Source organism: Pocillopora verrucosa, chromosome 6, assembly GCF_036669915.1.
Source record: "Pocillopora verrucosa isolate sample1 chromosome 6, ASM3666991v2, whole genome shotgun sequence".
In the NCBI taxonomy this organism is placed as follows: domain Eukaryota; kingdom Metazoa; phylum Cnidaria; class Anthozoa; order Scleractinia; family Pocilloporidae; genus Pocillopora; species Pocillopora verrucosa.
Window position 1 is genome coordinate 15,307,326 of NC_089317.1, and position 17,206 is coordinate 15,324,531.

At 37.4% G+C, this 17,206-nt stretch overlaps 1 protein-coding gene across 3 annotated transcripts in view; it reads right to left on the bottom strand.

The window, feature by feature from the left end:
- Positions 1–377: 377 nt before the first annotated feature.
- Positions 378–17,206, bottom strand: part of LOC131784008 (deleted in malignant brain tumors 1 protein-like) — a 28,688-nt gene continuing 11,859 nt past the window's right edge. Inside the window, exons 4-23 of one of the 3 annotated variants that reach the window (XM_066168109.1) lie at positions 15,681–15,992; positions 14,045–14,356; positions 13,351–13,665; positions 11,968–12,282; positions 9,135–9,185; positions 8,752–8,834; positions 8,481–8,536; positions 7,985–8,163; positions 7,670–7,783; positions 7,530–7,548; positions 5,649–5,682; positions 4,808–5,105; positions 4,613–4,723; positions 4,292–4,482; positions 3,669–3,791; positions 3,436–3,506; positions 2,421–2,461; positions 1,881–1,977; positions 1,657–1,756; positions 378–1,239 (exon numbers count right to left, since the gene is read on the bottom strand). In XM_066168109.1, coding sequence (XP_066024206.1) covers positions 1,174–1,239; positions 1,657–1,756; positions 1,881–1,977; positions 2,421–2,461; positions 3,436–3,506; positions 3,669–3,791; positions 4,292–4,482; positions 4,613–4,723; positions 4,808–5,105; positions 5,649–5,682; positions 7,530–7,548; positions 7,670–7,783; positions 7,985–8,163; positions 8,481–8,536; positions 8,752–8,834; positions 9,135–9,185; positions 11,968–12,282; positions 13,351–13,665; positions 14,045–14,356; positions 15,681–15,992 — 2,888 coding nt within the window. In that variant the 3' untranslated portion in view covers positions 378–1,173. Of the gene's footprint in view, positions 1,240–1,656; positions 1,757–1,880; positions 1,978–2,420; positions 2,462–3,435; positions 3,507–3,668; positions 3,792–4,291; positions 4,483–4,612; positions 4,724–4,807; positions 5,106–5,648; positions 5,683–7,529; positions 7,549–7,669; positions 7,784–7,984; positions 8,164–8,480; positions 8,537–8,751; positions 8,841–9,134; positions 9,186–11,967; positions 12,283–13,350; positions 13,666–14,044; positions 14,357–15,680; positions 15,993–17,206 lie in introns of all 3 variants that reach the window. The other 2 variants (XM_066168107.1, XM_066168106.1) reach the window with 2 other exon arrangements.

The window sequence follows — 17,206 nt, forward strand, 5'->3', positions numbered from 1 at the left end:
TATTAGCACCTTTCTGGCCCCTTCTTAATACCGCGTAGTGAGCACAAATCTTAAAACAAACAGTCACAACTCGATAGATCCCTTCTAACAAGGCTTACTTACACTTACAAAAATTACAAGGTGACAAAGGAGTACTCGGGTTTTATACATGGCAGAGATTTTTATAACTTGTGCAAATGTAATTCAGTTTTGAAAAAAGAACTTCAAGGGATAAAAGGTCGATTGTATCAAATAACGTGACTTTCGACAACTCACAGTCAGTAACACCTTAGACTTCGAGATTTACACAAACTGACAATCGTATCGAAGCGCAAGGGAAGAGGATAGAGCCCCACTCCGGAGTAGTCGTTGTGTTTCAATATTTTAAAATTTGTTTATTAGCAATGGATAAGTTACAATACAAAGATGAGACGCAAAATATTGCTAAAGTCAGTCTTCAGAAAGGAATTACGATCCATCGGCCGAGCTGGTTAAGTAGTCGTATCTGGAAAATACGAAACTATCGCGCTCTTCAGCATAATTGTAAACTTTTTAAACAGAAGAGACGGTACAAGATTAATTTAAAAAAAAACGCATAATGAGACTTGTGCTCAGTTTTCAGTACCTACGTCTTTGCATTTGGTATCAACAGTATTGGCCGTGCAAGTTAAGGCAAAAAGATGTTCGACAGCTTTCCCGAAAAAAAAAAGGGAACCTCGGTTTTCACGGCAAAGCAGTTTTCAGAAATTTGATAAAATTTTACACAACGAAGGCATTCTGAGCAGGATCCCATCGATCTTAAGAAATTCTTTATTTGAAGGTAAACCTAGAATAGATTGATGCTAAAACGCACCAGGCCTGATGTCATCACGACGTCCTGCTTTTCAGAGTTGAGCCAGATAATCAACCGAACAAAATGTTTCAGTTCTATCAAGCAAACGTGCATGTACTAAAGATGCAAATCAGCAAAATGTTAGTATATTTGACAATGAATACGAAAACTTATACGTAATAAAGCTTCACCGTTAAGGAAAACGAAACTTGAATTAACTTAGAATCAATTGTGTTACCTAACCGATTAGTAACACTCCCTAACAAAGTAAGCCCTTAAGCCGAGGATGATCATTCCCTAAAACCTGTTACGGCAAAATGTTCAAACAGTTCGCCACTCAAACACTGAGGACGTGTACCTAACTACACTATTAAATCCTCTACGCTTGCATACAACTTCTTGTCGTACATTCTCATGTCGATCAACCTCTAAAGAAAAAAAGAAAGCAACAGCATTATGAAACTGAATGTGTTCCCCCTTTACGTTTATGCAGTCATCCACATCTGCCGTCAGCAGTCAGGTAAGAGTATTTTTTAAAATAAAAAGACGTTATCATTCACTATTTTTTGGGACATCAGCGCAGTTTTGCAATAATCTTATCACATTTTAAATAATGACCATAAAGGTTTTTCTGTCATTGGAACATTGTATTTTGCTTCTCAAACACTGATAATAACTGCTTCTTTATTTGCGTTAGCTTCAAGGAAACAACAGGAAGAAGCAATCCAAACTTCGCATGAATTGGAAGAGATGAATACTTATTATTCGGCTATCTGAATAACAAGCCATTTATTTAAAGATGACCAAGCGTAAAAGCAAATTGCCATGTCCACCATAATTCTCACCTTGTGTAGAGTTTCCTTGTCTTTAAGCTGATTTTTTAATTCAGTGAAAGCTGGTCTTTCATCCGGGTCATTTTGCCAGCATCTCATCATGATCTGATACCTAATATTTTTTATATGGAATAAGATATTATTTCATCTTGCGAATATCAAACATCAGTCGACGTGAAAGAGTTTATAGAATATTTCCTGTTGCAAGGAAGGAGAAAGGCTTGATAGAAGCTTACAATTCATCATCCACGTGTTGCGGTTTAGGCATTCTGTATCCCTCTTCCAGTAGGTTGGCAATTTTTTTTCCATCCATTCTTGGGTAAGGTGAACCGCCTGAAAGAGATCAACAAGACAGTCAGAAGGTAATTGTCTCGAACAACTACCATCACTGAAAGCATCACCTATATCATTTGGTGGAGTATGAGTTTGTACGTTTCATTACTGAGTTGTATTGTGCACTTTTGGTTGATATTTATATCGTTGTGTAATGTTACGCAACTTATTTGGGGTAATTTGTCAAGTTTTTGTGAATAAATTAATTCCTGTGCATCAACGTTTATGTCCACTTTTCAGAAGCAGCCTCGTTTTTTAATGCCCTGTATAATTATGCACAGAAATCTTTTTCGTTATTGTGAGTAAATTTGTAAGTGTTCGTTCTCTTATATGTACTTTTCCTGCTCAATGAACACAATTACTTCGGTTACAGTACTGTCCAATTCAAATAAGCGTATGGCAAAAAATCTCCACAAATTCTCTTAAATTTCCATCAATGTTACCTATGGTAAAAATCTCGTAGAGAACAACTCCATAACTCCATCTGCAGAGAGGCAAAGAAAACATGAGTAAAATGGCTGAAGCCATAAACGTTTTATGAGACAAACGAAATATTTGTTTGACAGAGCCTTTAATCCTAATTTACACTAGTAAAATTTACCGAATGGAAATTAATAAGTTAATGCCCGCTTCTTTCATTTTATTCCAAGCTATTGAGTTATCAAAGTACAGTGTCCACCATCTCTATGGACGTTGTATGTGTGTATGTGTATTTGTATTTGCTGCAAGGTTCCCTTAAAGTTTAGCCACAAGTTTCAAACGATATATAAATTGAATTTGAGGCAAAAAATGAAAAGTAAGCATGCTAAATATCACTAGATTCGGAAACTGAATGGACATTTAATTTTAACATTTTAGAGTTAACGATACTTCGATTCCCAGACGCAATACGAGTTATGGCTGGAAAAAGAAAACTGAACTTCCTGACTTCAAATGAGGCTTTGCGACGTTTGAACTCTTCTTCGGACCAGTAATTATTATTTTTTTGAGTATTTGAATAGCATTTCGCCAGAATCCTCGTCAGAATTCTTAACACTATGTAGGTCTGGAAGGTGATAGAAATTCACTCATTCTTCGCTCCTAAACAAAATATTTAATACTTCTTTGAATAAAGTTTTGAACTCGAAATACTTATCATTTTTGCCTTACTTCTTTAGTTTTCGGTTAGTGCGCGATTATTATAACGTGGACAAATTGTGTCTGTTATGTCATATAACAATTGTTTAATGGCTGTAACTGTGCGTATATCGAGTTGTGGATGCACTTGGAAAGTCTGGGGAGCAGTCAGGAAGCAAGAACTGCTGTCGGCTGCACTTAAAGGAACTCTTACGTTTCTCATGTGCTTTCCGAACTTCCCACGAACATCCATACTAGTCCTTACCTCTATGTACGCACGCTAAGCATGAATCACTTGTTTAATAGACGTCATATTTCAGAATTATGATCAGGTATACTTACACGTCACTTTTGGTGGTATAGGTACCATAAAACAACGCCTCATAAGCTGTCCACTTCACTGGAAGACGGCCCTTAAGATTTATGAACAGAACAAAAATAATAGTAATCGCAAAATCAACGACAGTTATGGATGAAATAGTACTCTATAAGTATCCGTTATTTCCTCATCAGGTATTGTGTAAGGTGATTATGCTGAATGTTCTATAACTGAGTACCCCCCATTTTTGTATTACCTTTGTTTTTCGTTCATAAATATTTTCCTGTTGAACATCTCTGGCCATTCCAAAGTCCGTCACCTTGCACTTTTCGTTTTTTCCAACCAACACGTTACGGGCTGCAAGGTCTCGGTGGATGATCTAAAGGAATGGATTGTGAAAGAAGGGAGAATCAGTAATTAAAAGAGGAAAAAACTGAAAAAGGTTCATATCTAAAAATAGCACATCTAGCGAAATCAATTGCAAGCATATTTCTTATAAGCCCAAGTAATAATAAATTAAAATGCATTAGTACTGTTACAGTTTCCAAGAAAAATGGAGAAAATTTTCTTTCGATAATCAGTAGACTGTTGACAATTGAAAACTTTATGGGAGTCAATGAGACCAGAATAAGTCGAGGGTGAAGTACATCTGCAAGGCTGCACGACGAGTGACAACCACAAATAAAAAAATTATGTTAATAAAAAAAAAGCATGGGCGATGGCGTTGAAAATTGAAAAGTGCGCCCTGCAGAAAAAGCCCTAGACCAAACGGTAAGAATATGAAATAATACGTATGAAAGAAAAACTTACCATAACGGTACGTCCTACAAAGAATTTTTAGAATTAAATTACGTCTTTTGTATTTGTTAATTAACTTACAGATTTTGATGACAGGTAACTCATGCCATCAGCGATTTGCCAGGCAAACTTCATCAGCTGATGTGACGTCAGATTTGTTCGTGGTGTGATATCCGGGTCTTTGTAGTAAGTGTCATTCAATCCACGGCTCTTTCTCAGGTAACCAAGCAGATCTCCAAAAGGAACATATTCAATCAATACCAGGAGTTCCTCTGAAAACAAAGAAAAAAGCGTTTTTCCTAAAAATTAAAACTAATTGTTATTGACGAGATAGCCTTTTTTTTTTATAAATTTACAAAGAAAATGCGTATGGCATGAAAAACCTACACAACCAAAACATACCAGATTCCGTAACACATCCCAAAAGTTTGATGACGTGAGGATGTTTTTTAAGCTTCTTCATCGTTTCAAGTTCTTTCATCAATTCCCTTTTGTACGATTCAGCAGCGTTAGCTGGAGAGTTAAAAGGAAACGTTAATGATATGCAAAACAAAAAAAAATCGGCAAGAAATGTTCTGAAATCAGTACATGACTCACATTTAAGCATCTTAATGGCCACTGTAGTCGTATCAGACCTCCCTTGAAGTCCTACTGCCGTTCCCTTGGCAACCTGTCCAAAAGCACCTTTACCAATGACTTTTTCGATGGTAACGTGATGTCTTGGAACTTCCCAGGAGCGTTTTGCTGGACGAGGAGGCTCGTAACCTGGACTTGTACTTTGTGCTTTTCTATTATCTTTCCTGGCTTCTCTGAGACCCACGTACTCTGAAGAAGGCTGCCTGGGTGTGCTTGAAATGCGCTGACTTGGTTCGATATCTTGTAGCATCACCACATTCTATCAAATCAATGTACCCATTTAACTACTTAATAAATGGGTATATAGCAATTAAGTCTGATAAGTCTCATCAACAGGCAATACTAGGCAAAAACAGTTTACGCATTTTCATCAGACTTATGTTTATAATATTCCTTTGTTATGACTAAAATCAATAAAAAGCATGTTCTCTACTATTGAAAAGGATCATGTTCGACGGATTGATCGAGAGTTCTGGAATTTTTGAAGATTCATTTGAAAAACAAATCTCAACCGAAAGCAGACTTTTGGATAAATCTATGTGTTAAACTTGGAACAACCGTGAACAAATCCAGTGATTAGTAGCTTGACCTGGTCTCACGACAAAGTCCACATCCAGTAATAGGTTATTAATCACATAGTATCTGCCACCCATTTTAAATGCGCTCCTTCTGCGTTTTTAGTAAAATCCTTTTTCTCTTCGTTCAAAGATTGCGAGTGTTTCGTGAATATAGCACATCAACTGTAAGATCACGCACTTTCTTCTCGCACGGATGCAACCTTAATGTCTTAGCTATAACTTACGTCGTGAACATTTCTCTCTTCTTCATAAGCCCTACTACAAAAAAAATAAAAGCATTACAATAATAAATACTAATACTAATAATAAAGAATAAAGAACTTACATTGCGCTCATACCATGCAGGTATCTTCATATGCGAATTAATAATATAATATAATATAATATAATGAACAATATGAGAGTAAAGCTAAGGTAAGGATAACTAACATTAATTTGAATTTACAAAGTAAATTTCTAAGAACGTCTAAGAGAAAAAGTCACTAATAACTAATTAACTTAGTCATAAGCTCGCTTGAAAAGTACATTTTAAGAATGAATAAATTTACAAATAATCTTCGACGAAACAGTTGAAATTAGATCCAAGACTTCGGCGTATTTAAGCAGTCGAAGGGTGATGATTTCGCCCAAAATCAGAGCAAATAGAGAATAATACGTGGCGTGCGTAGATATGGAATTTCTCTTCGAACGCTTACTCGACAGCTTACGAGTGAGCGCAGCGAACGAGTGAGATGTCGAGTTGACCACGAGAAGAGAAATTTCATATCAACAAGCAACCATGTAATACTTTGTTTCTCATATCAACACAATAGCCCTTCACTGTCAAGGAAAGTCGATTTTATTAATGAATAAAAATATAAGGATCAACAATCCTCGAATAAAAATCGATTTCTTGGTACACTCAAGATGAAAACATGAAGATGAAATCACTACAAAAACAAACAATAAGCCTAATTTCAATACAAAAAATTCTCAGTTATTGAATTGGTCTTTACCGACGGAAGAAATCTTTCAGGTACATGGCCAAAATCTGCTTGTGGCAAATCTTTCAGTTGTCGACTTTTGTTCTCAGGCGCGGGAAATGCCATCACTAACGCCACTGAATACGTAACTTTCGGTTTTTCCTTTCGTATTTTGGTTCTCTTTCCCTTCTAGGAAAGTTTAAACGTCACTGTCTGTAAGCGATACGGATTTTTCAGTTTTTTGAAAAGCCATAATCCGAAAATATTCCGAAAAACGACCTTGGATTGAGATTGGTGAAGCCTTCGCCGTTCATTCACCAACTCGACCGAGTGGTACGAAAGTCGAGTGACGTGTCAGCAGCTGATTGGCGATATCAAACATCGTGAAAAATATCGTATTTTAAACTTATAAACCATTTCATCATATAAACTACGGTTTCATGCAAGGATTTCCAGCCATGAGCAAAGCCGTAACAACACACGTGAAAAAATATCGTATTTTTTAAGTCAGTAGCTGAGAGTTTTGTATTTTGAAAATTACGCCCATTGTTTGGTTTTATATTGTTTCAATAGATTTTTCATCCTGAGCCAACCAACGCACTTTACGATTTCTATTCGGTGATTGTCGATCTATTTATCTTCATTTATTGATAAAATTGACTTTTCTTGTCAGTGCAGGGCTTTTGTGTTTATATGATAAACAAAATAATACATGGTTGCTTTTAGATATTTAATTTCTCTTCTCGTGTATTCACTCACGCTAGGTTAGTATCTACTCCGAAGGGTAGGTAAAGAAGCAAAAAAACAATATTTCCATTCTTTGTTTCTCGAGTAGTAGCCGACAACAGTGTGAAATTATAACCATGGTTATTTCTTGGATCTTAGTACCGAGAAGAAAGCAGAGGTTAGTAGGATCTTAAACACTCGTAAGTCCTTGTATAAATGGTCAGGTAACGAAAGGCTGTTTAAAAAAAAAGAACGAAATAGAAAATTCGCAAGAGCTCAAAGTTCACTGCAGCTATTACAGCGATAATATGCAAATATTTATGAAATGAACTTCGTCAGTTTTTGTCATTTTATTTTAGGATGATATTATATCTGAAGAATAATCTCGAACCATTCCTCACGAGAGCAAATTCTTACCGTTTTTTCTCTTCAGCGCCTAAGGAGGAGGAAAAGGAAAAAAAATTAGAGTTCTTTGGGTGGAGGTAAAAAAAGTTTGTCTTGCTTCATGACGGATCCTGCCCCACCACTCTAACGTAAGTAATGAAATTGTTACTCACCTCTCCTGTGTAGCCAGATTATGTAAATAATCAGAAGAAGGATTATGAAGGCAAGAATACCAATAAATGCTGTTAACTTGACGTCTTTACTTGAGGACTTGCTTTCTTCGTGACCTAAATTGATTGGTTTCGTGAGGTTTAATGAAGCAACAATCGAGCAAGTTTTTATTCTGATCCTAGCCAAAATACTGCTCTAATGACATGGCTTAGGCTCGTGAACGAAAGAATGCGCACAATGACTGTCTAGATACTAAGGCAAAACAGGGTGTTCCCGTTTTTTAATTTGGTCTGAAACAGTTTCTTTGTAACATGTACCTTTGGCTGCAATTCCCAATCCATCTGTGGATGTCAAAGCTTGTTTTATTGAGTCTGGATCGACTTTAAAATCGCCGAATCTGTCTTCCCTTGCAGCATCCGACAGAGAAGTCACAACATGGCTGACTACCACACTCTGATCGAACCTCATCATGAAGTCCAGAACAACACTGCCACACCTAGATAGAAAAGTGTACATCAAAGGACCAGAAAGTCAAAAGCTATTTAAAATAATTTGTACTTCAGTGACATAAGCCACATAGGCCATATGTATGAACGTGCATTAAGCCATGCTGAACTACAATTAATTCAAAGTCGATCGATGTCGAAATTAAGAAAATGGATCGTTCGTCAAATGTCGATTGGTAAGTATTAACTAAGACTTACTTGAGCAGGAAAACAGGTTTTATGTAGAAATTCGCCTATTTGAGCAAAAGATTCCCCTTGAACAAAAATTGCGCTAGCTGGTTTGATTTAGAAAAAAGCTGTACTTTACCTGGTGTTCACAGTGTTAGCGGATAAGCAGCCAAACTTCAAGACAATTTCACAAGCCTAGATGGACATGTGAAAATATTAATCTATGTATGCGACAAAAAATCGTATATTACAACTCTTTTTGTGTTGCTGATGTCTATTACATGTAAAATAATGACTTCATCTTACGAACGAAGTGGTTAACAAGTAGTGGTCAGTGGTTAACAAGATGAATTGCTAATTAGTATCCCATAAAATTAATATGATGATATTGATTAAGCAGACTATCGCACCACATCTGGGAATTCTGCAGCAACTTCTAGACGTCTGTCACAGCTCTCCTGTACCGTTGCTGTCAGGAAAACTTCTGAGTGTTCTGAAACTTACGAATAGCCGTATTCTATTAGAATTCCTAAAAGAATAAATGCCCTTTATGCAGTGCTACAACTTAGAAATGGTTTAAGCTGTGGACATATAAAAAATTTTCAAATAATCCCGGTGAAGATGTCATTCAAACAGAGTGTGTTAATACGCTCAAGAGCAGACTTGACCTTTCACTTGTTATGTTTAATACAAGGCCTTTCACTTGTACTCTTTAATACAAGTCGACCGTCTGTGACACTGTAAGTTTATTAACCTCTCTAATTTTCAGAGTATAACAAGGAAAAGCAGTCACCTGTGGGAGTTGTTTGAGATGATGTAGCAACTGTACTTGATGCTGGTTTAACTGGGGAGAAATGACGTTGGACTTTTAAAACGAGACAATTTTTTAAAATTAATTATTATTATCATGAACCAGTTGATGATAAAAGCAATATTTCAGCGGAGACTCAAATCACAGAAGCAGTTTTCAAGTTTCAATGCGTGTTTACCGAATTCCGGTAGCCGTTCCCCGTAAATCCCCGCCGTAGTTGTGTTGTCTGCGATGTCAAAACAACTAGTTTTTCGTTTCGTACAAAACGTGAGTTGATTAGAGTGTTTTCATAAAATATTTTTATAATTTTCGAATATTTTGCGCATTATGGAGTCAATAATATTTTTGATTCGTTTGCCTACTCTTCTGGAACCTGATTTTCGAGAAAAAACATGCTTTTTTTTTATCTCCACTAGACAAGTCATGGTTGCAGCCGACACGAGTGCCAAGAAGATTGCTCAGTAAGTTCTCTTATTCTCTTTTCTTCACGTTTTTAATAATGAATGTGGTGAAACTCAACACGAATTACGTTTAGTAAATGATGATTTCTCGATTATTTATGTTTTTGAAAGTGTCTCGCATATTTGGTGAACAAAAAAGGGTTCTGCTTGCAGTAAAAAAAATGAAGACAAACAACATGCAACACAAACAAAAAGAAAATAAGCGTTAGCATTTTATTTTTATCTTTAGAACCAACATGGAGTGGACTGAACAACATGACAATATTCTTTGTCAGGAGATTCTCGTTCTTAAACCAAAACAGCGCAAAATGACAAAAAGAAAGTCGATGGTGCCAAAGCAGCGGAAATGAGATACAGAGCTCTAGAGAACCTTGGCGGGACAAAGAAAAGACAAAGGAAAGATGAGGTAGAGAATGAAACAGCAGCAAAAGCAAAACGTCGAAGCAGTGTTAGCGACACGGTGGCATATTTGCGAGAAAAGAACGACCTCATGCGAAATGGAAAATGGAAGAAACGCAGCTACAGAAGCAGCGACTAGAGGCTGAAAGTAAGAAGGAGGAGCATCAGGATTTGATGCAAGTCATGCTCCAGCAAACTAAACAGCAACAAGAACAAATACAAAATTTTCAGATGATGTTCACGCTAATGTAGCGGCAGCAGTCTCAATTATCATAAAACTTCTAGAAAAAGAAAACTGAGCCATGGCCTGATTTTGTACTGTGCAAGATGAATGTAGTTTTCAGCAATTTCAGGCATATGTTTCTTGATTTTGTTTTGTACACTTGCTTTTATTTTATTGTTAGGTTTTCCATTTCATATTAGCTTCATGTTCAGACTTTTTTATTCAAATTAACTTAATTAAAGACTTAATGTTACAGAAACTGGACGTTTTGTGTTCCTGGGTTTAGGAGTGTATCATTCCACTGGGTTATTCTGTGATTATGATCCTGATAAATTGTATCCACCGCAAGGCTGGAAATCATACTTAGCGCTGGAACTGGGCGGCCGAATCGTGGAATTAAATCACTGAGCAAACCTTCGAAATGCGATACACAACCCTTCAATTCCATTGCATATTGTTCCTTGTTGACATGTTAAGTAGTTAGGAAGATGTAGGGCCTCAGAAAGGACGGGAGGGTCACTCTTACGAAAACGAAACTTCATAAGGAAAATCTGGGTTTTTGGATATGTTAACGCCATAAAGAAGAAGGAACTCGTCCTCTGATATATCGCCATCATCAAAACTTTGCAGAAGAATGCTACGAAAGGAAGCCATGACTGAAGGAATTTATGATAAAAATCGAAAATATGTAAACAATGCCGCCCGCACCTTCGACTTGGTCTCTAAGGACTTTAAGGACTCTGAGGACTTTAAGGATTTTTCGCGCCTTGCGACGGCAACCTCTTCCCCTTCCCCCCTAGGTCATGGAAGCCGTCGTAGACATCCGCCGTCCTCGGATCTTAAGGTCCCTAATATGTCAGAGGATAGAGAGCTATAAATGTTACAACTATTGTAACTACGAAGTATCACGCGATGGTCAAGACAGCTGTGTTGTTTTATTCATAACTTAGAAGTACATCGCAAGCATTGTGACGTCATAATTACATAATTTATTTTACATGGCGTGGTGAACTTCGATATCAAAGGCCTTTAAGGAAATGAAAATGGTCACCTTCTCTTGCCTTTAAGCAAACTATCGAAGAATAAAATTTTATCTGCCCTGATTGTATTTGCATATTTCTTTAATTGAACCTACTTAACTGATAAAAAAAGAGACCTATAACGTGATAATTCTCCCTAAGTCAAATCGAAAAAAAATGAAAAAATTCCTTGTCTATTGATATATTTAGATGAGAAGTCTATTCCTATGAAGATGTGTTCAGTTTCTTCGCAGTTAACCCTAACATCATATATATTCCTAAATAAACACTGCCTCGGCCATGTAGACAAGCTCCTCCAAGAATAGATATCCCAACGATTTAAACAGCAGAATTGAGAAAATTGAACTAAAGAAGAAAAAAGGAGAAGTGAAAAGGACGAAGACTGACACGTGTCCGTGAAATCCTCAGATTCTCGTAAAATAGAAAACAAAAAAAAAATGACAATATTTGCTGCCAGTCCTATGCATAACAGGTCACCAAAATGTACAGCATGAAAGTCCCTTCGCCTGACATAGCATTACAAGGGATAGCAAGGCGTATGTATGTAGATGTTAATAACATTTAAGTGAAAAAGATGCTGGGTTTTTAACTCTTCCCAACGAAAGTATTTCTTGAAAATTTTCAGTATCCCCACCATGGAGTAGAAAGAATTAAGATTATTAAGATAAGAGCGCGTATATCACTGAATTTACCTTTAATCTGGTGGCACACCACACTAACATCATTTTGATGCCCACAGCGATGGCCTCCCCATCCTGCGTGCGTGCATTGTGAGACTGATTTCTCAGATCCTCCACACTGCACATAATTCAGCCATATCGGGCCTGTTCCTTGTCCAAATGCTGCATGTCTAAGGGCTGATAAGGCTCCACCGTATCCAAGTTGGCGACAAACCACATTAGCATCCTTTAGGTCCCAGTAATTATCACAAATTGTTCCCCATGTTCCATGAAATTGGACTTCAACACGTCCAAACGACGGCGAATTGTCGGGACTCACCAAACGGACTGTGGTTAATGTGTAAATGGAGAAAAATATTTTCTACGGCGCTCTCAAGAAACGTATTACAGTCTCCACATTTCGTGACTATTATTCTGAAAATTATCTACCGTTTTTCTTGCGATATTTCAAAATGATTCGTAGACTGGAATTTTCAGCTTTTATTATATGTATTACGCCTCGAATCACATACGAATCATGTATCGTTGCTAAACTATGCTGAGTTATCTTATTGGAATGTCAACGTATCGAAGTCTGACAATAAAACGCGAACTTGAAACTGGGTAACATGTCGGTTTTTTTTTCTCATTTCTAGTTTCATAGCCTTATAGTTCCTTTAAATGACGATGAAATTTATGATGGAAGTCCGTCATATGCCGGGCTGTTGAGGTGACCAAGATTTAATTCAAATATTCCTTTTCCAAACGTTCTGGATTTAATGAAATTTACTGAGCAACTATTCCATCTGTGCTTGTTGGCTATTTACCATCTCATATCCGTCGCGCGCTCATGGAATAATTGCAATTATTATATAGGAAGGTAGTCCTGAGGTTAACCTCAGCGTTCTAATTGGTTCTAAGTTGGCTGGGGTTCTGCCAAGGACTTTTGGAGCAAAATGTAAGTTATTAAAAAGATACAGGCTACAGTTTAGGCAGCGAGCCCTGTAGCGGCTGGTTACTCAAAAGTTCCACTCTTTCGCTGGCTTCTGTTTTTTTTAGAACGAGTACCATAAAATTGTACATAGAGACGATAAAGTCACTTAACTTTGTTGGAATGTTAAAGGACCCTGACCGCAAACTGAAAGAGTTCGTTTTCAAAAATAGGATACTTGACAGATGGGTTTAACCTCAACTATCGGATGATCACAGGTAACAAAATGATCATCACAGGTGAACTGCTGTTGAAAGAGAAATAATTCAGTCTGAACTAATCAGACTTTGGCGGGGTTCGAACTCGTGCGTCCATGGAATGTCTTAAGTTCTTTGTGACCAAGCTTTCAAGAAGCGAATTAAATCGGATGTAGAGAACTAAAATGATTGGAAAATAACTGTTTGCAAGATTATAATCTAACTGACCTTTTAGTTGGCGGCACACTACGTTTGCATTTTTACCATGACCACAGTTATGAACTCCCCATCCTCTATGGCTGCACTGCGTTATCGATGTCTCATTTCCTTCACAATTAACGTCATCCAGCCATATCGGACCAGTTCCCTGTCCAAATACTGCATCAGCAGGTGCTGATGAAGCTTCATTGTATCCAAGCTGGCGACAAACTACATCAGCGTCTTGTAAGTCCCACGAGTCGTCGCAAATGGTTCCCCATGTACCATTATAAAACACTTCAACACGACCAGACGACAACAAATTGGTGGAGTTCACCAAGCGAACTGTTGTGAATGTGAGAATATAAGAAAGCTTGTTTAATATTGTGAGCTCGTCATAAGATCTATTTCTGTGCTGGAAATGATGCTTAACCAGTTCATGTGGGTGTATTTAAGTCAGGGACGGATTATGATGTGTATCAAAATAACAGGAGCCTCCTTGAAATATTTTTGAAAGAAAGATTGTTCTGAATAGCTTGTAAGCGGAGATTTTACATGTATGCTATGGATAGTTTTACTTATGCTTAAGTTAGCATTAATTCGCTAAAAATAGCGTTATACGCATCTTTTCGTAAAAACGCGAAAAGTGAGTAAAAAAAAAAAAGAAGAAAAGAAAATCCGTTGGCTTTGAGTTGTTCATTGTGAGCGTGTATCGCCACATTACCTGCAGGTCGGCAAACTACGCTAGCGTCCTTATAGTGACGACAGTTGTGAGCTCCCAATCCTAAGTGACTGCACTGTGATATTGATGTCTCATTTCCCACACATTGCACGTCATCCAACCATATCTGGCCTGTTCCTTCTCCAAATGCTGCGTTACTAACTGCTCGTAAAGCTCCATCGTATCCAAGCTGGTGACAAACTACATCAGCGTCCTGTAAGTCCCAATAGTCGCTACAAATTGTTCCCCATGTACCATTATACTGCAGTTCAACACGACCAGCACGTGATGAATAAGAATTCACTAAACGAACAGCTGTAAAGTAGACATAACAGTTGACCAGTAGTTATTAGTAAACTAGCGAGAACTAGCATATTCAAATGTATTATCTTAGAAATTGGGTAAAGCCAGGCGCCAATCGTCAACGAAGGGCTAACACTCGAAACGTCAGCTTTTTTACCCTTTACGGTGGCTAATTTACGTTTTCAATCGCATAAATATAGATCATCGACTTGACTCGTGTATAATACACCGAGAGGTCAGTGTTTTTGTGTGTTTTATATGAAGTAATACCTTAATATGGAAATGTTTGTAACTTTCTACCAAGAAACGACAATATGTCACACACTGACTAATTGCAGAGGATAATGACCTAAATTTGGGGAATGAAGACTCAACAACTTTTAAATAATTTGTCGCCAAGCACTTTCCTAAGTAAATAACCTTTTATCCCGCGAAATCGAGGGGACCAGCCCTAGCGAGACAGCCATTAATTAATTGGGAAAATAGTTCGCTTTTTGTCTGTAGAGAATTAATTTCAATATCTCATCGCCTTCCCTAATGAGAGTTCCATCTAAAGTTGCTTTACGCAACGCCTTGCAAAGGGCTATACATCAACGATTATCACCAAGACGTTAGCCGTCATAGCGAGTTTTGGCATTTCGAACGATTGACCCGTCGAGCGTTAACTGTTTGTCAGAGCACAGGAGAGGGCTGAGGGTCATAATCCACCTGTTAATTTTCGCGCGATTTTATTGCCTACTTTAAGTCACGTGGTGGAGAATCACCGGACTGTTATTACACAATAACCCCGTCTACGTCGATATTTATCCTCCGATAACTTCTGTCGAAAAGAAACAAAGCCGTCGAAAAAGGCCACCTCAATAGTTTTATCGTCTCATCTCTATTATTCTACACGGAAGAAAACAAATCGTTTGGAAGAGTCAGGTTAATAGCGAGATTAAAAAGCCTTCAGCCTTTAGAGACACTACATAGCTACACTTTACCATAGCTCATTACTCACCCCAGTGATGAACACATTCCGAGCCATATGCGCTTAAACTTAATCTAAATGTGTTTGAAAGAGCTTCTTGATGTCTACCATCTCAGCCCTTGTAAAGTTAATTTCCGAAATAAATCATCCTGAATACAATTTAGGGCTACCATTAAAGGTTGAAGTAAAACGATTTAAAGATTCAGGTAATTACACCAATTGCTATCTGTTGGTGGGAATAACATCGCGAGATGGATAATTTAATTGAATTACTCTCGAATATGCAACGGCTTTCTTTAATTCTGATTAGTTCATTTTTATGCTTGCTAAGGATGGTAATGCAACGTATTCGTATCGTTACTTTACCTTTGGGTCGGCATACCACACCAGCATCTTCAATATGCCCGCAGTTCTGAATTCCCCATCCTTGGTGACTGCACTGTGATATCGATGTCTCATTTCCAAAACATCTAACGTCATCCAGCCATATCTGACCAGTTCCTCGTCCAAACGCTGCCTCTCTAGGTGCTGTTAAAGCTCCATTGTGTCCAAGCTGGCGACAAACTACATTAGCGTCGTGTAAGTCCCAGAAATCGTCACAAATGGTTCCCCATGTACCATTATAAAACACTTCAACACGACCAGATGACGGTAGATTGGTGGGACTCACCAAACGAACTGTGGGTATAAGGATAAAAATTAGCTCGGTATACATGGTGAGCGTTCGTCTAAAGAAATGTTTTAATCAGTGGGGAAGCCAACAGCCAACATCGGCTTTGTAATTGTAATTACATCTGACCAGATCGTTCGATGGAATATACGAAAATATGAACAGAACAACATTGGAAATACCCTTTGAGAAAAGGTGCAATAAAAGGTTTGGTTTCGTTGAATTTGCTCTGCTAGCATCACGAGAAAGGAAAAATGAAAAATTGAGAGAACCAAAGAGAGTCTGTGTATTCTAAATTATATACGATGTAGGAGAATCACCTCCTTACCTGCTTGTCGACGTTTTACTCCAGCGTCTTTAGTGTGCCCAAATTTGTAGGCTTCCCATCGTCCGTGATGGAAAGGTCAATTTCATTACTGTCAAATTTTGTAACGAGTTTCTCGTATTCTATTTGACCCTTTTACACATGCTTAGCAAAAATGGCATTAAAAAGTGCTCGTATCGTTACTCTACCTTTAGGTTGGCACACCAGAACTAGTCCTTTCCTAAAACTACCAAATTCAAATGTACTATCTTAGAAATTAGGTAAAGCCAGGCAGCTCCACCAATCCGGTATGGACAAAATTCCCAATAAAGCGCAGGGTTTAACTGAATAACAATAATCCTCTTTTTGATTTTAATAATCTTCAATAATCTTTATTTGCCAATTAAAACTAAAAAATAATATATCAGGACAATCAACTTCAAAGAGTATTTCTTGAAAATTGAATATGTACAATAGAAAACTGTCTTGTCAATAACTAAAAATAACAATTTTCATTTCTAAAATTATACAAACCTATTACAGAAATTTATAAAAATTGTTTAGTAACAAGCTAATAATAAAAAAATCTTTCATTTCTTTGCTATAAATGCTTTTTCTAAAAAATAAAAGTTTTCACTTGCTATTATTTCCATGGATTAAAGATAAATCAAGGGCGTAAAAGAAAACACAAAGTAGTATTCCTGGCTCTGGCTAGAGTTCCTCAGAAATATCGTTCTCGATGCCTTAACGAATATTTGCATGTCCTCTTTCATTATCCATATCAATGTCCCACAATTCTAAATGAACTCTTCGAGATACTGGCGAACCTCTTAAGCAAAGTAATGCTTATCTCAGCAGTGCAAAGGACACTCGGATCCAGGAATTCAAAAAGGGGGGTTCGAACAAATGTGTCGACTA